Source organism: Triturus cristatus, chromosome 7 (assembly GCF_964204655.1).
Source record: "Triturus cristatus chromosome 7, aTriCri1.1, whole genome shotgun sequence".
NCBI lineage: Eukaryota > Metazoa > Chordata > Amphibia > Caudata > Salamandridae > Triturus > Triturus cristatus.
Window position 1 is genome coordinate 1,483,960,708 of NC_140590.1, and position 22,724 is coordinate 1,483,983,431.

General features: G+C 41.7%; 1 protein-coding gene across 1 annotated transcript in view; it reads right to left on the reverse strand.

Annotated features, from left to right (window-relative positions):
- Positions 1 to 22,724, reverse strand: part of LOC146812225 (protein-glutamine gamma-glutamyltransferase E-like) — a 261,472-nt gene that overhangs the window by 24,580 nt on the left and 214,168 nt on the right. The window contains exons 7-8 of the mRNA XM_085619255.1: positions 11,879 to 12,023; positions 9,978 to 10,084 (exon numbers count right to left, since the gene is read on the reverse strand). Coding sequence (XP_085475381.1) covers positions 9,978 to 10,084; positions 11,879 to 12,023 — 252 coding nt within the window. The remainder of the gene's footprint in view (positions 1 to 9,977; positions 10,085 to 11,878; positions 12,024 to 22,724) is intronic.

Sequence of the window (22,724 nt, forward strand, 5' to 3'; positions counted from 1 at the left end):
GAATCATTTGGACTAGCAAGAGGGGCTACTTTTAAATTGTGGGAGACTAATAAGTATGGTTTTGGTTTCCCAAACTTTACATCTGTTTTCATTCTATGGCTAGCTTGAACCTCAAAGTTATAGGCTGATTTTGTTTCATACCATTCATCTTGAAAACTGTGTTTACATTTGATATAGGGCTGATGGATTTTTTGCATTTGTACTGATCCCTGTGGAAAAGCTAATATTTTGGGAAAACTTTGGAATTTGCTGCAAAAACGACTAGTGCTAGCAGGCATTGTCACTTATTTGTGGACAACTTAAAAGAAGGTGGTAATGGGAGGAAAATCTGTGGAATAAATAATTTAAAACACACAAAATATTCTGGTGAAATGGTTGCAATAGTCTAATCACTGCCAGGGCCGGACTGGCCATAGCGGGCACCAGGCATTTCCCCGGTAGGCCGCTAGGGTGGGGGCTGGTTTTGAGCCCCTGGGGGTCTGTTTTTCTTAGCGGGGACCGGCAATATCAGTCCCCTGTAAGAAAATCGTCCAAAACCGGCCCTCGCAAACTGCTCGGCTGCACTCCCCCTTACCACAGGGGGGTGCCGGCTGAGCAGTTTGCCAGGGCAGGTTTCTGTTCCCAGTCCAGACCTGATCACTGCCTATCTTTCAGGGTAGCATTCCAACTAATTGATTTCACCCACTGTGCCACTCTAGACAGAGGTTCCTCCAAATGCACATCCAGATCCTCGTGGGAACAGTTCCTCCCCAACTTCCAGACAATGCTCCCTTCAGAAGGGAACACAAGCAACCCCAGACTCATTTTGGCCTTTTTAGACCTCTTTCATGAGTTATAGCTTGGATTCTATGGAACAACGAGAAGAGGCCCACGTCTGGGCATGCCTTCGAAGATGGTATATAAATCACCCAAGAGGAGATGGGAGAAATGCTTCAGACAAAGGCCTGCCTTATGCAATTTATTACAGGCTCTGTTCCTGATATGAACAGTCTATCCTGAACAAGTAGACAAGGCCCTTTCCAGAAGGGGCCACAGGCAACCCCAGACAAATGTTGAAGCCGCTATCTAGAGTAGTATAGTAGGAGAAAAAAAATGAGCTGCAACGCTACCTGAGCAATTTCCAGTAGTGCCTTTGTGTGTTATATATAATGCCCTGAAAGAAATGGGAGTATTAGTTGGGGTGTGAGAACCTACCCCAACTAATAATCATAGTCCGCATCAGCGTGAACCAGAAAAGTCAAACTAATATACCTGTGCTTAACCCTCTGGTAGCCTGGCACAAAGCAGTTGGCATAACTTAGGGGGAATGTGTAAAGCATTTATGAAGCACTCAAACAGCAATAAAGTGAAAATACTACACAAGTAAACTTCCAAATTTAGAAAAATAGAGTGCTTCACATAAATAAAATGGCACCAAAACGACAAAATTCAGTAGAACCAGAGAAATGAATTTTTGAAGTTTGAATTAAAAATAGCAGTGGAACACACAAAGTGCCAACCGTGATTGTCTGGTCACACTAGACTGGGTCAAAGTCAAAAGTTAAGGTCAACCACAAAGGATTGCTAATCAAATACAATGACTAGATTTGCACTAGTAGAAAGCTTGTCTTCAGACCTTTATGAAGAGAAAAAGTTGCCATTAATGAGCTGTCAGCAGGGCAAGCTGCAAACTGGCTGTGAAGCAGGGCTTCATGACGGCAGGTTGCTGAAGAGTGGGGTCCTGATTCAGTCATCAATGAAGACCAGAACGTTCTAAGCTTGCAAAGTGAGAAGTCTGCACCAAGGAATGTCAAACATTCAAACAGCGTGCTGGTCAGCAGTGGTCCAGATGAAGGCGTTTACGTTTGGACTTAGGAATTTCTCTGGAAGTCAGAGCTCCTTAAGCAGGGAAAACCAGCAGCCAAAGTTGATCGGTGATTCAATGTTGACAGCTGCAGCTTGGACGGCACTCCTTTTCTATGCCAATTCTTGAGGCAGTAGCTTAAGACTTTCTAAGTCATACTTCTTGTAGCTTTAGAACTGGAGGATTACACTTTAACACCAGCCAAGGTTCCAGGAACTAGGGGGAACCACTTGAGGATTAGGACTCACTCCAACAGAGACCCCCAGTAGGGTCCAGGGGAGGTCTAGTTGGTATGGGTCAGCTGGGCAGTTGCAAGAAAAGAGAATAGAAGTTTGTTGTATCCTTCTAGCTCTAACAGGAGGTCAGACAACTGACCCTTAGAGTCCATTGTGTAATGGGTTCAAGGCAAGCACGTCCAGTCTTCCTTCAGGTTTTTCAGACAGCAGGACAATCCTTCTTCTAATTCTTCACATTTCTGCACACGTCCTGAGGAGAAGTTCTGGGACTGCCACTGTTATACCCAGTGCCCACCTGTAGTGAAGGCCAATTTTTTGCCCCCCTGCTTGCAAGATATTGGTTTGTTGGTTGACTGGAGTGTGAGCCCTCATCAAGCAAAAGCAGGGTGAACCAAAAAAAGTCACAAAAGTAATGCACAAACGCAGTCAGCCCTTACATAGAGGTAATGCGTGAAGTATTAACGAAGTACACAAAGATTAATAGCATGAAAACACAACACAAGAAAAATCTCAAACCGGTTTAGAAAAATAGAGTAAATTGTAATAAATTATTTGACACCAAAACGACAAAAATCCAATTAGTACAGCTGGAGTTCAGAGGTTTTTTATTTGTTTAGTAAAAACTAGCAGCTTAAAGATCAAAGTGCCAACCACGGACATCTAGTTGCGCAAGACCAGGTCGAAGCCGAAAAATATGTCCAGGTCAGCGCTTATCTTCCGAGTTAGAAAAAGTTCTGAGAAAATTTTTCTGAGAAGGTAAAGTTCAGCAGGGCAAGTCTGTGGGAGGTGTTCAAAGAGGAAGTGTCATTATTGGATAGCATTCAGTCCAAGCCCTGGTGATGATTTCTACCTTTAGACTTAGGGGCATATTTACAAGCCCCTATCGTCACAGGAAGGTCACTTTTTATCAATGTTCCTGTGGAGATACCGGCTTTGCTTTATCCACAAGGCGGCTTTCAGCCACTTAACATGGCTTAACGCAGCCTTGTGAATAAGGCAACCTTTCACGCTATACTTAGCGTGAAAGGGGTGGGCAATGGGTGTTTCGGTGAGCGTTCCACCGCAACACCCACTGATTTTTGTGCTGCCCCGTATTTACAAGTGTGACATAAATATGGGGTAGTGCCAAAAATAAGACTAGGACAAAATTTGTCCTAGCAAGGCGAAATGAGGAGAAATGCTTTATTTTTCCTCATTTTTGCTGTTTGTATGTTTGCTGCATTGTGCAGCACACATAGAAACAGCAAATCACCATGAAGTAGTGTTTATGTGCAGGAAGGTATCCCTTCCTGCACATAAACAATCAATGATGACTTGCAACTTCTATGTGTGCTGCACACCTTCCGGCACATAAACAATAATTTCCCACAAAGCAGGCACACTTACACTCTGGTGCAAGGGTCCCTGTGTTGGTGCCAGGCAGCTAAATTTAGCGCAAGTGCAGGGAGAAATGTAATGCTGCACCGTATTGTTGTAAATACAATCCAGCCCTGCATTTCTAAAGTGATAGAGCGCGGTGTTAGCCTTCTTGACTGTAGCAGAAGACAGTTCAATGAGACCAGCTGCCCCTTAGAACAAGGACTGCTGAAATGTACTAGCTGCTGCGGAGAAGAACGTAGCAGGAGAAGCCGAGACGTCAATTCAGCCGGCAATGCATCTCAGGCGGATAGGTGAGTAGGTTGGTCTTGGTTTCCTCTTGGTTCTCAGAGCAGTTTTTAGCCAAACAGTCTCCAAGTCTTCACTTTTGGATTTTGAATATCTGGACACCCTCAGCACCACTTCCCAGGGTCCAGGATTAGTGGGGCACCACTTGAAGCATCAGGACTTACTCCGCCTGGGTTCAGGTATGGGTTAAAGGTGAAGGGGCCATCTTGTGTCCCTGGGGCTCAGATTAGGAGGAGGCCAGCAAAGTAGCCCTTTGTGGTCACTCTGGAGGTCCTGGGTTCAAGGTACAACTCCAGTACTTCTTCCCCAGGTAAGATGACAGCAGGGCAGCAGGGTAGCATGGCTGAAAGCCAGCATTTATTCTAGGCAAAGGCAGGTCAGCAATCCAGCAGAATAGCAGTCATATCAGCAACACAGCATTCCTTCTTCCTGGCAGAGTCCACAGGCCCAGAAGAGTACTGGAGATTTTGTGTCTGATATCCCCTTTTTCTACCCTGGTGCCCTCCTTCTGGAAGGTGTGAGAAGCTTCTAGACAGTGAGTTTGAAGTGCGCGGAAGCTCCTGATTCTCCTGCCCCAGCTCCAGGCTGGTTGCAGTTACAATGTGGAGATAATATGTTCTTTGGGTGAGGGCAGAGCACTCCCTATTCAGTTCTAAGTTTGCAGTGCTCAGCCTCACTCCCTCATCCTGCCAGCAGATGGCCCATTAAGGCACACCTAATCACTTTATTGTGTGACTGCCCGGGAGGAGTCTGTCAGTTACACCCAGTCATGTGACCAAAGACAGGCTACAGGTGCCAAAGGGCTTAAAAATTTCAACTTTCTAAAAGTGCCATTTTCAAAATTGTGATAAAAAAACTGAATTTACCATTAAGTAGGGTTTTTCATCAAAATTCTAAAGACACCAAATATGAAACGGCTAACTGCTCCAAATTGGAAATTTAATAAGGAATCTGCAATTTTGTCCTATGCCAAGGGTTATGCTCACAACAGTGAAAAACAAATGTAAGAGGTTTTCACTTCTAGGACATCTAAAACTTAAATGCACACGTCCAAACTTTTAATTAAACAGCTACCTGCCCTATGGGCTACCTAGGGCCTGCCTGAGGGGTGACTTATATGTAATAAAACGGATTTAAGGCTTGGCAAGAGGGTTCTAATGCCACATTGACATGGAAGTATAAAACTGCATTCAGGCTACAGTGGCAGGACTAGGACAGGTTTTAATGTGCTACTTAAGTGAGTGGCGCAATGGGTGCCGCAGTCCCACTGGTAGTATTTAATTTATAGGCCCTGGATATGAAGTATACCACTCTACATGGTACTTACAAGTAAAGTAAATGTAAATCAGTGTTATCAAGTGGGAGAGCCAGGTTTGCAACAGAGAAAAACGATTTTGAAGGTTTTTCACTGCCATGAATTGTAAAACTTTAAATATACATGGCCTACTTTTTAAATACTATGTATCCTGTATACCTTAGTGGTGACTTGTAAGTGGTATAAAGGAAGGTTTAGGCTTGATAAAGGGATAATTTGTCGGATTGATATGGCAATTTAAAAACTGCACATAAAGGCTACGGTGGCATGACTGGGGAAAGGTTATTACATTGCTTATTTAGTGGGTGGCACAATGAGTGCTGCCGCTCACTAGTGGCATTTAATTTAGTACAGGTAGTACAATATGCTAGAGACATTTAAGTAAATTGAATATGCTAATTAGGTATATACAGTGGCATAACAAAACTGGAGGGGCCCCCTCAGCAAAGAACATAGATGGGCCCCCCTCCTGACTCAGTCAAGCGCTCTCAGGCCAGGGTACTGTGCAGAGGGGGCCCCCTGGAGTTCAGGGCCCCCATGCACCACGGTGACTGCGAGGGCCTACTTTACACCACTGGGTATATACAAATTTTAAAATGAGTGAAAGGAAGGGCACAAGAACCTTACCATTGGTTGGCACGGGTTCAGTGCGCAGAGACCTAGAGGCAAAAAACAAGTTAAGCAACAGAAGACAAAGATCTGGAGTGACCCTACAGAAATGGGAAATATCCAACATGCCATAGAAAGCCAAAGTTATGACCAGACCTTACTGGCTGTTCCGTAGAATCCAAGTTATGCTTCACTGAAGAGGACTAATAAGGCTGAAACTAGTCTAGGGTTTGTATATCTGCCCTTCTGGAGGAGGCATCATCTGGCAGTTCAGGATGGACTGTTCCCACGTGGAGAAGGGTCAGTGCAGATTTGCATAATGCAGGTCTCTGTCTAGAGTGGTAAAGTGAGCAAAAAACAATGGGTTGGATTGCTACCCCAAGTTATTGCCAGCAGTAAAACTATTAGCAAGCATTCCTCCCATCATCTTTGTGTGTTTCTGATTACGAAGCAAACCGCAAGTGAAGAGTTGAAGCAATTAGAGACCTTTCCCACTGCCATCTTCACTGGTTCCTCCATCCTTGTTACCAATAATGAGAATCGCTTAATTCTAGGGCAGAAAAGCCACAAAACTATCTGAGATATAACCTTCAAAATAATTTGCTATGAAACAACAATGAGTAGGTTAAAATGGTAAGAAGAAGAACTTTATAATGCTTTATAATGCAGGGTAACTCAACAGCATGCCACTGGGGTAGGGAATATGAGTTATGATAATGTACCTCCCTATTGGAGGTACATTTGCAATAGCATTGGACACTGCTGGAAAATATATATGTCAAGTAATATTATATGGGCTACAATAATGTTGTTTTCTTATTAATAGAAACGGGCTCTCAAAATTGCGAGGTCGAAGGATCGTGTTTTAAGCTTTCTATTTAAATTGGAGGGGTAAATATGAGAAGGTAAGAGCACAGGACACCAATATTGCCTTTTTTCTTGTTTATCATACGTGGGTTAGTAATCTCTCTTTGTCAGCTATTTTACCACTCTCCATCGTTGAATGTTAGTCTGTCTAACTTTTAAACTGGTGCACTGCAATCTATTAAAAACATCTGCGTTTAACTTTTGTTTCTCAATTTCATCGTTTCCATACCCCTCTTTATCATGTTCAACTTTGTTGGCTTTCTTTTTCTTTATAATGCAAATGTATGTTCTCTTATTTTTACTGTATTTTCTTCCTGCGTCTTTAATTTCTGCTTTGTTTTCTTCTTATTGTACCTCACCCACCTCTGCATCTTCCCATTTGTATTCCTTTGAACTGCTGACTCCTGTTAGACCTGTCAGCTTCAGGGTGATATTTCCCTAAATGCTTTCCCTTCACCCTTCCTATTTTTGCTGATCTCTTTTTTGTTGCCCTTAGTACTGCTAGCCAGTGCTGAAGTGATTGTTTTCTCTCCCCTATACATGGTAGAATTGGCTTATATCCAATGGCACATTTAATTTACTTGTAAGTCCCTAGTAAAGTGGTACCCAATTTACCCATGACCTTTAATTAATTGCTACTAGTAGGCCTGCAGAACTGATTGTTCCACACACTTAAGTAGTCTTATAAAACATACCTCATGCCTGCCACTGCAGCGTGTGTGTGCAGTTTAAAATGGCTATTTCGACCTGGCAAATTCTTTTGCCACTCCCAAATCTTCCTTTTTAATACATATAAGGCACACCTATGTTAGGAAGTGAACAGCAGGGTGCAGTGTATTTAAAATGTTGGGCATGCACTTTTAATTTTTATATGTCCTGGTGGTGAAAACCTCTTAAATTCATTCCTCACCACTGCGAGGCCTACCTCCCCATAGGATAATATTGTGTTAACTTATTACATTTAATAAGTGATACCTTTAAATAGTGGGAGCAGATAGGAAGGTTAAGTTTGGTGTATAAAGAATTGTAATTTAAAGCACTGTTTAATGGTAAAGCTAGAGTTTTAGAAAGTTGGCATGTTCTTGTCCTAACCATATGGTGCCTGTAGCCTGCTTCCTGGGTCACATGATCAGGTGTAGCTGACAGTTGGTCTTTGTGTATTGCTTTCAGTCACTAAAAGACAAAGGGAAGCTAGGTGTTGGCGGAATGTGCTACTATGACTTAACAAAGGGGAGGAACTGTCACCTACCACACTTGCACATCACCAAGCCTCTGCCTCAACACACTCACAAAGAGTTTGACACAAGTCTTCTGTGTCTTCAGACAAGCCGAGGCCAAGGGAGTGAGGAAGGTCATGCCTGACATCTCAGGAGTGCGGAAGCCTCTAGAAATATCGCCAACTTCAAAGTGGGCAGCAGGTTTAAATATTAGTCCCTCAGACACAACTCTTCAGCACACATCTGGACCTGTAGAAGACTGAGAAGAAAAACTACTGTGCTGGTTTGCCGGAAGTAGGACTGAGATTCTGCTGAACTGCTGTGCTGTCCTGCTGCCTGAGTGAGAAGGAATAGACCTGTATTTTGAACCCAGGGCCACCAGAGTGATTCCAAAGGCTAGTTGGGTGGCCTCCTGATCAGAGCCTCAGGGACAAAAGAGGTTCCTAAAACCTTGTACCCAGCACCAGGACACTCCCAGCTGTGAGTCCTGCCCTCCCAAGTGGTGCCACCCCCCAGTCCAGGACCCCTGGAAGGGGGCCTGAAGATGCTTTGCCAGCCCAACAGTGGTCCCAGGAGAGCCAATGCAGTTCAACGCATTGCCTCTGAGAACCGTGATGCATCGTTAGATAATTACAGCAGGCGCTTTGTACATTTTGGTGCAATTTTCACCTAAATCTTTAAAATTACATGTCTCTTGTTCTACTGAATCTAATCTAATGGATTCTTGTTGTGTTGGTCTTAAATTATTTATTCAATTTTTCTCTATTTTTCTCTATTGGTGTGGGATTTTTCTTGTGTAGTGTTTCCTTTTATTACTGCTTGACTTGCTTCATAAATACTTTACACATTACCACTATGTTAAGCCTGACTGCTCTGTGACAAGCTACAAAGGATCTTTTTTGTAATCTTGTGAATTAAACTGAACCCATGATGTTGTCATCTACTGCATTTTTCAATTGTTGTGTCCTGTATACATTTATATAAGTAATTTGGGTAAAGGCTCTATAAGTAAATACTGGAAAATATAAAATAAATATGTCTTTTCTCTCTATGTCTCACCACAATTTACCTATGCAACTTATAGCTAAGTATATTTTGTACTATTTTTTATCTTATTTCAATAAAAGTCTGAATACAAATTAAAACAAATGAGGCTTCAAATGTAAAAAAGGGGAAAACGGTTTCTCTCAGCACAAATTCAGGTGAGAAAGCCTCAAACCCACACTCCTTTGTTGATAATAAAATTGGAACACATAAATCAAATCAAATGGAAAGTTTCAGAAAAAGGAGATTAATGTCTTATAGAGGTACTTCTGTGTAGCCTAAACATTACATCAAAGGGAGGGTGTATGGAGCTATCTACAAGTTGTGCCATGATGCGCTCTCCTTTGTTATTCTTTTGCTATCCATGTGTGTATTTTGAAATATGTGTGAGTGGTTATGTTTGGTTGACATAGGCACACTTTATTGTTTTTAGCTAAAGGGTGTTGGCTGTATGAATACAAATAATAGCTCGTTGGTATATTGTATTTGCTTAAACTTTCTAGCTGATGTATTACAATGTAAGAAAGGATATGTTGTTGGCATGGAGTACTTAACTAATTGCAGCCATATGAAAAAGTAAGTTGTTCCAGCTTGGAAATGAACTTGTCAGCCACATATTGCACATAAAGCTCTTTATCATATACAATGATCCAATTGCACTGGTTATGTAGATAGTTAAATATTTGTAACCCTTGTGCTTCGGTAGCCATATGTGTGTCCTAAGTAAGAGCTCCTATGGACAGTTCTACACCTTACCATCATCCCTTGGGATCTTACCTTGACAAGTTATTAATAAAATATTTCCTCAGAATCTCCTTACATTTCCATTTTAGTGTTTGGTTCAGAATATCTGACGGTAAATCACCAACCTCAAGCAACCTATGATACACCAAACTTGGATTAATGTTGGCTTGCCTAAAAAAGGACTCTATATGTATCAATGCATCTATGGTTTTCATAATAAAGTTTTAGAGTTAAGTAAATGGTGGGGTGGTGACGCATATATTGAAAGAGGTTAATGGGATAGGTTGACTTCGTGTAGATTAAAGCTGTCGATTGGGTGGGATTAAGGCCAGCATATAGGGTGCATATGGATGCCAGGCTTCTTGTCACTGAGAAGTGGAAAGAAAAATAGCATCCCAAAACCTGTGTTTAGGCCAAGATTTATAATGCTGTTTTACCATCACTTTTTTCTTGGGGAGTTGCATCCAAGATCTGCCATCCACTATACTCCTTCCCAAGGTCAAGACTTCGGGATAACCAGGCTTCAGTCCAGCAGTGATAATTCCTGGACAACACAAAAGGAAACATGTAGGCATGTATTATATCCATAAGCAAAAACACTGATTGAAATGGCTGCAATATAATACATGTAAAAACATATATTTACTTTAACCATAAGGAGCTAATTACGATTACGTAGAAACCGACACCAGCAGCCTGCCGGTGGCAGTTTCCCTGCCATTGTGAAGCACTTCTCTGCCTGCCATATTACGATGACGGATGGTGTGCTGGCGGACGCAAAGTCTGTCCGCCACGGGTCAGCCACCAAGCATCTTTAAAATGGTGGCAGTGCCTAGCAGACACCGTCCGCCAGATTAGGATGCTGCATCCCCGCCAGCCTGTGTATGGTGGCTCAACCACCATTCACAGGCTGACAGGGATGTACTTTGGGGGCCCATAGCAGGCCCCCCTTCAGCAGGAGCACTCAAGTTTTGTACTTGGGGGCACCTATGGTGCCCCCTAACATTTCTCTGCACCATGTGGCAGGCACCGCGTGGTGCCTGCCAGGTAGTGCGGGGAGATGCACAACTTGTATTTTTACCATTGCGGTGGGTGCTGTAGCCAGCAGCACCATACGCAATGGTAAAAATGCACAATGCGACCGTTACAGTGGGGGACACACTGTAATTCCATGTGCAGGGCCGCCACCATATAGGCGGGTGGTCCCAAGCCCCGGGACAATGGCGAACGCACTAAAGTCCGTCCGCCATTGTAATCAGCCCCAGTGTTTCTGAAGATTATACGCACATCCTATTTATATACATGATGTGTACATTTAGATCGATAACTAATGTGCATATCAGTTTATGAATATATATTAAACCATGACAATGACAAAAATGTATGGAAATTTACCCACAAGAAAACACACTTTAATAAGAGTATGTTATATATATTTACATTTGCGCCTCAAAGATCTTATAGTAGTGCATTCAATTGCGGAAACAATTTTTGACAAGAGAACTTTGCAAGTCATTATCAACAAAAATCTTTCTAGAGTACGCTAACATTCATGCACACATTGTAGGTCAGTTTTACTAATTAGTCACAAAATACAATACAGTCAGGGGAGCTTGCTGCGTTGCGTTGCATGAAACAGAAGAAAAATAAGCCACACCTACTAAGATCACATTTAAAAAGATCACACTTAGATGAAGTAGAGGAGAAAAACAAATTCTCCTTGTTGCACCATTCTCTGCAGGTGCACAATTGTGCCGCACTTCCAGATGTAATGATCTTAGTAAATCTGGGACTCCATCAAGTTCTATGGGTAGATGCGTGGGAGCACCCACGCTCCACCCACGCAACCATTGCAATACCTACCACTACGAAATGTGACACATGGCAAGCCACTGTGTTGCATTACATCACGCAAGGAAGAAAGCCGCCCCTTCTGTGGCTTAGTAAATATCATTTAAGGACTTGCGTTGCCTTACGTCCACTCGTGTGACACAAGGACAATGCAAGTCCTCAGTAAGTCTGGGTCCAGGCTGCAAAAAATCTAGCCCTGCAAAAGTCATAATCACATATCAGCCAGCTTTCGTTTGAAGCATACTCACATGGTGGGCATTTGTTTCATGAAATAATATATTGTAAAGGGATTTTCTATTGATCAGGTTTAATAAGTGCTTTGTTGTTTTAATTTAATTTCATTTTGAACATTAAAACTCATGTGGTACACAGTTACAGACTAGAATCCACTCTCTCTATTAACTGGTAAATGCCCTATATAGATTTCTAATTTTAAAAGAATGCAAGTCATGTCACTCCTGAAGGTGAACATTTGATTCAAACTTACCACACACTGTCAGAATTTGAGTATTCCCTGTTGATAATATTTCCATCAACGTCATAGATAATTTCTATGTTTATGTTTCCATGTGTATCATGGGCTGAAGCGAAGTTAGAGACGACACGTGATGGGATCCCGAGGCACCTGAAGACTAAGAAGAAATATGTTTTTATCACCTCAAGATCCCAAAGGTAATTGACTTATTGATTGGCTGCCTTCTGATCAAACCAAATATCGGCTAAATGATTAAGGCATGATGTCTCTATTGTTTGGATTCTGGAGAACACAAAGTTAAAAGGGCCCTCACCTTAACAAATCCTAACTTTGGATATTTATCAACAGTGTTCATGGCCTAGTCCTGTAGCCTTTATTTTAACAAAATCCATTGTAGTTTGAAAATTTGTAACCACATAATTGTAAAATTAAGATTTTAGTTGCAAATTATGATCATTTTAGCCTTTAACCCTTCTGTGATGATAAGTCTTATTATGATAGTAAACAGAGCCTTTTCTTTTGTTTACAATGGTGCCTTAATATTTGTCTGATGAGGTGGAGAGTTTCATTTGATTTATGCAGGTTTTGATGGGTACATTGAGGTGAGAGGAACAATTAAATTGAAAATAGAGCCAAGAGATTTGGACTAAAACACAGGTGATCATTTTGAGTTTGGCAAGATGGGAACACCACTCTAAGGGACAGATATACGAAGCAGTTGTGTCCTCCACAGCCCGAGAGCACGTAAATGAAACACGCCACACACGGAGCTCTGTAACAGTTGTCTTTATTCTTCAGCATACGATCACACAACTGCTTAACTGTAAACATTATGATATTCTTTTAATAACCACAACCTAACACCTCCCAGCAGTTCACGTAATTCGTGTTTGAAGTTCTCTCAGAACCATGAAGGTCCCAATGCTCATAACATCAAGACTCTACATCTCACCCTTTCTTAAATAAAAAGTACAACCAAATCAACATCACATTTCCTCAATGAGTCGTCAAGACACTCGTACTGGTCTGCCAGATCGAGTAATTTGAGGAAGTTGAGTGGTACATGGAATGTTTGCCGATGACCTAGGCTCAGGTGTTTGATCTGGATGTTCAGGTGGGTTTACTTCATTCGTGCTCTCAGGAGTCAAATGTCTAAAGAGTGATGAGTCTCTTGTGATAGACTTCTGGTCCAATTTGCAGTCACCATGTGTCTTTCCAACTCTCAGTGGGTCGACAGAAAACTGAGTTTTCATTTTCCGCTTCCTTTTGTATTTGACCAGTACCCATACCCCACTGTTGTAAACTGTTTATTGGCCATGTTGGTGGCGATCATTATAGGTTTTCACTTTGCATTTTCAAGAAGTGTTTGTGACACAAACCTTGTCAGTGTTTGTTGATCAGTCTGATGTCCACGGCAGTAGCTTAGTTCCTATGGCTCTCCAAATAGCAAGGTGACAGGACTCTCACCAGTGGTAGAGTGAGGAGTTATTGAATAGGCATGAAGAGCATGACACAAGGCTTGTTTCAAATTAATTTTCTCCACAACATTCACTGACTTATTCTTTTGAGGGTGCCGATAAATAGCTTGACAACATCGTTGGCCTTAGGCCAGAGCCATGTGCTATTTTGGTGCTTGATGCTGTGTTGACTCAGAAACTCTTTGAACTCCTGGCTGTTAAAGGACAGACCATTGTCTGTTTTGAGAATAGCAGGTATACCACACTCTGCAAAGATGTTATCTTAGCGCTGGATGACTTTGTCATGTATTATCTATGATAAGGCTTCCAACAAAGGAAAACATGAATATTCATCAATGATCGCCATAGGATGACGTGTATTCTTCAGGGGTCAAAAGAAATCAACTGCCACTCTCTCCCAGGCATATGCAGGACGATCCGACATAGTCAATGGATGCTCTGATAGATAGATCCGGTGGTATACCAGACCTTACAATAAAATTAACATACTCCTATGACACTTTGGGGCTCATTTCTGAGTGCCTGCGTCACTTTTGCACTGCTGCTGCGTTACATTTTGTGACAGAGCAGCGGCGTAAAATATGCACCACATTACGCCCTCTGTACAAAGTGACGCATCTAGGCAGATGCATCACTTTGTAAAGCCCTGCACCACATTATACCTGCATCAGGTAAATGTATTCAGGGTGGGCGTTCCAACGCAAGAAAGCCTCATAGAAGTGGCGCAGTGAAATCTATCAGATTTCACTGCACCACTTCTAGGACACCACTGCGTCAAAATCTTACGCCTGCCTCACAGCAAGCGTAAGACTGATGCAAGCCCTTTCACATGGGCTAGCCCCATGTGAAAGGTCACATTGCAAAAGTTGCGTCACTTTTGTGTCACACTGCAACAATGCATCATTACTGCGTCTACAGATACATCAGTAATACTGAAATATGTCATTCCTTGCGACATGATGCGTTATACAGTAAATATGGTGCATCTATCATGTCGCAAGGAGGGCGCAGTGAAAACTGTTGCATCGCTGTTCACGCAGCGATGCAACAGTTTTCATAAAGAAGGCCCTTTGCGTTTTGAACTGTGGTGTGGTAGCGTTACTTGTGAAAAGTAATCAGCAGGGTTATGATCTTTCCCTGGCTTGTGTACACCTTTGTAATCATATTCTTGCAGTTGCAATTTCCACCTCTGAATGCGAGGAGGCATCTTTTCCTTTGGGTTTTTCAGAGATGGTGAGAAATACCTGATGATCTGTGATGATGATGACATTTTTTCCATACAGAAACACATGAAAATGTTTGCAGACCCACACCACAGACAGACTCTCCTTCTCCAGCTGAGAATAGACATGTTTAGTTTTAGACAGACTTCGACTGGTATGGGCCACAATGTGTCTCTGAGCATTTAGATGACCATTGTGTTGAGCAAGAATAGCTCCCAGGCCCCACCCGGCTTGCATCTACTGTGATCTCAGTATTTAATCTGGGGTCAAAGTAGGCCCTTTCAGTTGCATTTTCAATAGCATATTTTATTTTTTTGAAAGTTTGATCAGATTCAGGGGTCCTTTGGGATGGGACATTTCTCTTTGTCAAGTCTCTTGATGGGGCACTCAAAGTCCCAAGTCAAGAACGTACCTTGTGCAATAACTGGCCATCCCTGAGAAGGATTGTAGTATGTCGACATCTTGTGGGGGGTAAGTAAATTACAATGCTTACACCATAGCATGGTGACATCTTGTGGGAGGTACGTAGATGACATTGTTTGCACCTTAACCAGGTCAGGAGTCATTCCTCCCTCCAAGAATATGTGCCCAAAAAATTTGAGTTTGTTTTTGTGAAACAACCACACTTTGCTGCATTCAGAGTAAGACCTGTATCAGAACGTAATTGGCACACTTGTGTAAGAGCTTCATCATGTTCCTTTTGTCTTGTCCCAAATACCAATATGTCATCACTGTGCTACGGGATGCAGCGGGGAACCACGCCTCTACGCTGCTAGGCGCGTCCATGGCCCCTCCTCCTCCCTACCTCGCTGAAACGCCGCGCGCGGACGCCAGCGCTGATGGCAGATTGTAGCCGTTAGAACGAACAAGGACAACGAGGTCAAATGCAGTGATAATGCGAACTTGCTTAAGATTATACGAGCAGAAGTTCCATGCCTTCAGCTGCCGTTTTGGATGAAAGTGAAACGGAGGAAAACGAGGAGAATAGTCTGATTACACCATCTTGCCGGAAAACATTAAACCTGCAGCTCCACGGTCCTGCTTTGACTACGTTAAAAGGCAGCTCTGTACACCTTGAGTTTGCACCAAGACGTAAGGAGGATTAAAAGGGGGTTGCTGGTTAGTAACATGGACTGGGTTGTTTAAACCATTTAACAGACAGACAATCATACTGGGGTATTATTTAAGTTCCCTCGGGCTGCTGAGTTCGCTGGCGGGGGGGGGAACTCTACCTCCCTAATTGTTGAAAATGGTGAGACCTCAGAGGGAGGGTGTCGCTAACCTTAAAACGGCTAGAATTGAGGCGCAGAAAATGAAGAAAAACCGTCGCGCTCTCGCCAAGTCAGCACGCCTAGTAGGTCAAAAAAGCGACATAGGGGCTATCCCTTCCTCACCAGATAGTCGCAGCTCACCCATTACCTCAGATGAGGATACGTCCTTCACCATGGTGGCCGATAATCAGACCTTGCAACAGGAGACGTTGGTGGTTCAGTCAAATGCTAGCCCGGAAGGGGGTAACCAAGATGTCTGCACCGGTAGTAACGTGCAAAAGGAGGTGCAAAAGGTGCTAAAGGAGGTGAAAAAATTCCCTTTATTTACTAAAAAACAAAGTATACCACCTCCCCACTCCCCTGTATCTCTACAGCCTATTGATTTCGGCATGTCTTCTCCAGCAACTGGATCAGCATCTACAGGCGGGGGACGAGACACCGACCACCCTAACTTGGTGCCATCTACACTAGGTGTGCAGGTAGATACTCCTGTTTTGATCCAGGATTTGCCAGTTCCGTTAGATCAACCTGAGTTAAGTCAAACTCCACGGCCGCAATTATTGGATTTCTGTTCAAAATCTCAACAATTACTTTTAACTTTACCATCATCCAACGCTGGAATCTTACCGCAACTTGGCTCGGAGAAGTCGGAAAATTTTCAAATTGACATCCGTGATATGCTGAATTTAATTTTAGGAGAAATAAGGGAGATGAAAAAGCTTCAGCAAATTGGGATCAATACCCTTAACCAGCGCCTAGATAAAATCGAAGAGGCTATTATGGGTCTCCCCACTAGATTCTCTGAGGTAGAGGCCAGAATTTCCACCATCGAAGATCAATTGGTGACGGTGATGACCGAGTCAAAAGAAGCGGACAAGAAGAACAGATATTTGGAGAAGAAGGTTGACGAGTTGGAAAGTCATTCCAGGAGGTCTAATCTGCGCCTTGTGGGGGTGCCTGAAGGGATTGAAGGGGCCCAGACTCTCCTTTGGGTTAGCACGTTCATAAAGCAGCAAGTACTGCCTGACTATGAAGGAGATCTGTCAATCACTAGAGCACATCGAATCCCAGCCCAACCCTTTCCAAATTCTCCTTATCCAAGAACAATTCTTCTAAACTTTGCTGACTATAGAGTTAAAGAAAGAGTATTGGCAAAGGCTATCCAACAACGTCAATTCCCCCTCAACGAGACACAGAAATGTAGAATTTTCTCCGATATGACAGCTGTGGCAGCTCGCAGAAGAAAAGAGTTTGTCAAGATGTTACATCTCTTCAAGGCACATGGGGCTCAGGCATCTATCGTTCAGCAATCAAAACTAAAAGTACTGGTGAAGGGGAGGTTTTTTATGTTTTCAGATATTGGGGAGGCCCAGACTTGCTTGAAGGGGATATCAGGCTCCTCAGGTCATGCGTGATTTTTTTTTTTCTTTGGTTGTATTCAAGCTGATGCGGGATATCCGTGACAAAGGGAAAGGGAAGAGAAAGAAGGGAAAAAAAAAAAAAAGATGCTCTGAAAGAGAAAAAAAAAAAAAAAAGTAATATTTTTCCTCGGCTTGTTCTAATTTGGTGCGGGAGGAGGGGTGCGACCATGATCGCCCCTTGGGGTGTAACAACATGACACCCAGGTACAAGTATGGGAAGTGGGAGATGTGGCCTGCGTGGTGCAGGGGGAATGAGTTCCACATCTCCAGGGGAGGGATTTCTTTTAGGGTGGTGGGGGGTTGGGTGTTAGCAGGAAAAAGAGCAGTAGCAAGAAGGCCTGGAATGATTCGCAGAGTAAAGAAGCATGGCAACTGGTAGCTGTAAGATTTTGTCATTGAATACCAATGGGATATTAAATAAGAAGAAATATGGTGCACTTATAAGATGGGCCGCTTTTCTGGACCCCCATGTTCTCTTTCTTCAAGAAACTCATCTTAAATCCAACTCCCCCAACTTGTTCATCCCTAACAAATTCTCCAAGGCCTTTTTTGCTTCCTCAGGGGCAGCAATGAGGGGGGTAGCAATTTATTTCTCGAACAAAATGAATTGGGAGTTTCTTCAAGTATTTCGAGATATTTTAGGGAGATGGATCTGGGTAATAACTAAAATTAGGGGTCGGATAATAAACTTTATTAACTACTATGGCCCATTATCCGATGATGTACTACCCCTGACCCAGATCCATGAAAAGCTGATTAGTTCTCCTGGACAGATTGTCCTAGGGGGGGATTTTAATTATATTATGGATATTAGGAAGGACACCACTAATAAAAATAAAAGACAGTCGAAGCCCAATACCAAAAAAATTATGGTGACAATTATGGAACAGTTTGGGCTAGTGGATTCTTGGCGGGATCTCCATCAAGAAATGGAATCTTTTACCTTTTATTCTAATCGCTTCTCTTCGGCCTCCCGACTAGACTATCTATTAACATCTAGATCTATACAGGTGACAAAGGCGTGGATCAGTAGTAACTCTTTTTCTGATCACGCACTGGTTGGGGTCTCATTGCTTTTGGGGGGGAGAGACAAGGAACGATCTAGGTGGCAGATGGATCGTCTCCTTCTGCAAAATGACGATTGGATTTTGGGATTTAGGGAATGGATTGTTCACTATTTTGAGATCAATGATAATACCGCCACCCCCTTTGCTATCTGGGGAGGTTTCAAGGTGGCGGCCCGGGCCCAAGTAATAGCTGTTATGGCCGGTCAGTCTAAAACTCGGAAGTCTCAAATTGAGAATCTTCAAAACAAGGCAGATCAAGAATATGCCTTAATGTTACATCATTCCCCCAATTCCTTCAACAAAGCTAGTAGGGAATTAAGAGATTTTTTTATCTTGGAGGAAATATGCAACTCCAAAATATATCAGCAAAAAATGTATGAAGAGAGTCAGTTAATGGGGAAGTTGCTAGCCAATTCCACCAGAAAAAAAATGGAATCCTCTCTAATCACTTCCATCAGGGACCCTGTCACGGAATTAGTGGTATCAGATAGGGAGAGTGTTTCACAGGTTTTCCTCCACCATTACGGACAGCTCTATTCAACTGAGTACCCGGTTAATAATGAACAAATCTCAAAGTATTTGATGGACATTGATCTTCCTAGACTCTCAGGGGACAGAATTAAAAAACTAGATAATGAAATAACGGAAGAAGAAATTATAAATGCAATCAAATCTATTGCAGGGGGAAAGGCATGTGGTCAGGATGGATTCCCGATCGAATTTTATAAGGTCTTTGTTAAAGAATTAGCATCTCCTTTAAAGAGACTTTTTAACGACATTAGAAAGGGTGCAACTATATCTACTGAATTTAAAGAATCTTTAATAGTATCTTTTGTGAAAAAAGACAAGAACCCTTTAGATGTGAACTCCTTTAGGCCAATTAGTTTACTTAATTCTGATTACAAGATTTTAATGAAAGTTTGGGCTCAGCGCTTCCTCCCTGCTGCTCAAGAAACAATACATAAGGATCAGACAGGTTTTATAGCAGGTCGATCTATGGCTACTAATACTCAATTTTTAATTCATGCCTTAGATTTTTTTAACATAAACGAAATCCCTGCTGCAATAATTATGGTCGACGCAGAAAAAGCCTTCGATCTTGTGAATTGGCAAACATTGTTCTTAACGTTAAGGAGTTTCGGTTTTTCACAACAGGTTATTAATATGTTAAAGAGTATTTATTATGGTGCAAGCGCAAAGGTGGTTATTAATCAGGAACAATTAGGGGAAATTATAATAAAACGGGGAACTAGGCAGGGCTGCCCGCTCTCCCCGCTACTTTTTACCTTTTTTATTGAACCCTTGGTTTTAAAAATACGTAATAATGCTGCTATTTCTCCTCCTATACCAGGGATGTCAAAAGTTAAGTTGTTCGCCGACAACATCATTTTGTATTTAACCCCTACTAAAGAAAATCTTGTGCTTGCCTGTAAAGAATTCTCTTTATTTCAACAAATCGGTGGATATAAAATTAATGAAAAAAAGACCGAGATATTGGCTCTCAATATTGATCCTAATGTTCTTCCTGATAATTTGAGATTCCAAGCCATGAAAACTGACCCAATTAGATATCTGGGTATTTACGTCACTAATCAGTATCAGAAATTATTTGAACTAAATTATCTTAGAATAAAACAGAAGATCAAGAGCCTTTTCGAACAATGGTCAATACTCCCCCTTACAATTATAGGGAGAGTCTCTTTGATTAAAATGTCCATTCTCCCTCTATTAATCTTTTTGTTTTTAAATGTCCCTATTCGCATTAATCAAACTTATTTTAATGAATTAGATACCTTGTTTAGGGAATTTATTTGGGCAAAAAAGGTTCCCAGAGTAATATTAACTACAGTACAGCTGCCCATAAATCAAGGAGGTCTAGCACTTCCGCAGATACGAACATATTATCAGGCTGCCTTATTGAATTTAGTGGTTGACCTAACTTTTTATAAGTGCATTTATGATAGCTTTTTTTTTGATAAAATGATAGTAGAAGGGGGAACGCAAATACCCGCCTTTTTAAAAACTGCTAAATTACCCAAGAGGACCCGTTATAAGTCTCTACGAGAAGTTCAGTTTAGGCTTCAAGCAGTCTTTAAAAAAAAATAACTCCTCTGGCTTTCAATTTTTGGGTCTGGGAGAATGCAACAGTTTGGGCCTCCATTTGGAATTAAGATATATTGAGATTTGGAGCGAATGTGGGTTTTCTCAACTTAAACACTTCATCGCCCTTAACAAAATAATATCCTGGCAAGAAATAATGGATAGGGCAGAAGGTTGTAGAAAGCCCATATTTCTTGAATATATGCGGATAGTTCATTTTATTTCCAATATTGAGGGTATTTTGAATACTCCACACCACACCATGGTTGAACTCTATGACTTCAAGCTTTTGGGATTGGGGAAATGGTATTCTGTATTGCGGAAGGATGAACAGGCAAAGGGGATAGTCTCCCATATCGAAAAAATAGCAAGGGATACTGGTTGCAGATTTAGCCCTAGGGAATGGGAAAAAGTATGCCTTCTAGGGCATAGGTCTCTACGTGCCGCTAATTTTAAAAGAATGTCCTTTCTATCAAGATGGCTCGCTTATTGGACCCCATCTATGATTCAGAAACGATATCCTTACCATCCCAACAGGTGTTTTCGCTGTCACCAGGAGGAGGAAGGAGGATGGCTACACATTTTTTTTTCTTGCCCGCAACTGGTACAGTTTTGGGAGGAGATTTTCAACGATTTGGGAGCAGTTACAGGCATGAGTGTTTCTCCCCAGATCGAAACTGCATTATTCGGGTATTCAAGGGACGAGGCCAATTTATCTAGCTCCGACAGGGTTTTTGTAGCCATATCTTGTATGGTGGCACGTTCCTTGATACTTCAAAATTGGAAATCTAAGGAGATTCCGAATCATTTAAATTGGTTTAATAAAATGAAAAGGATTTGGAAATTCGAAGAGGCATATGCCAAGAGTAGGGGGCATAAGGAAATATAAGAAAAACTGGAAAAAATTTGAAGAATTACTCCTACTCAAGGATAGGTTTTAGAGATGGCGCGGATTCTCTAATTGTTCTAGAGCAATGTAGTATTAATTATTAAATTACCATTGATCCCCAAATGGATTGGGGCAACGATTTCCTACTTGTATAAGTTTTACATTGGTTTCATTGATGTTAATGTTGCTCTCCTTTTTATGTGATTTTAGCAGCTTCTAAATGGTTGCCATCGGTATTTTGCATCTTACCCTGTTGCCTGATATTTTGTATTATACGACTAAGCTTTGCTGCTAGCACAATTGCACTTTAAACAGTAATAATGTTAATAATACTGTATTCTAACAAGGCAGATTTTGGCTGCTTATGCATTGACACTATAATTTAGAACCTTATTAGGTCCTTCGAGCTTTAAGATGAGTTGAGTTATATGCGACTCTGTCGTTTTATCTTGCATTTGCACTTTATTCGTCTATATTTTTATTCGATGCTAATAGTTCTGTATTTGTCAAGGCTAACTCCGGTTGTTAATGCATTGGACACTTTAATCTGGATTTCAATGAATCTTATGTCTTAGTTGAGTTATAAGTTAACTCGTAGTTATATTTTGCATTTGCACTTTATTTGCCAACTCGTCAATAGACAATGGAATGATATGTGACTGCTTACAAAATATAAAAATGCTTAGCATTTTGTATTTTGTTTAGTAAGTAGTCTATTAACAACCAACATGAATGGTGGGTCTAATTCTGGTGTTTCAAATGTTGCATTTGCACTTTATTTGTGATGTTAAGAGTACTGTAGTTGCCAAGGTTAACTTCGGCTGCAATCGCACTGGGCACTTTAAATCGGGATTCTAATTTCTGTCTTCAGTGAATCTTGTATTTGTCTTGTGTTTTAGCTGAGCTATAAGTTAACTTGTGGCTACATCTTGTATTTGCACTTTATTATTTATATTTTTTAACTAGTCAACAGACAATGAAATTGTGTGTGACTGCTTATAAAATATGAAAATCCATTTCACTCCGCACTTTGCTTAGTAAGTAGCCAATCAACAAATCAACATCAATCATTGGTCAAATTGTGGTGTTTCAAATGTTGCACTCGAAAAATATGTATGTACCTTTCCTCCTCCATCCAAGCGGTTTCACCTGGTCCTCTCCATTACAGGGGTTTACAAAGATTAAAAGCAAAAGCCTTAAGAAAGGGTCTTTGGTACGAAGACTCAGTTTCCCTGTCGGAGGATGCCAGAGAGGATCTTCTCTGGTGGTTAAAAAATCTGCAGGCATGGAACAGGAAAGCAATTTTTGGGAACGTTCCAGATTTCATTCTAGAGTCAGATGCGAGCTCCCGGGGATGGGGTGCTCGCCTAAACAATCTAGAGACCGGTGGAAGGTGGTCCTTGTTAGAA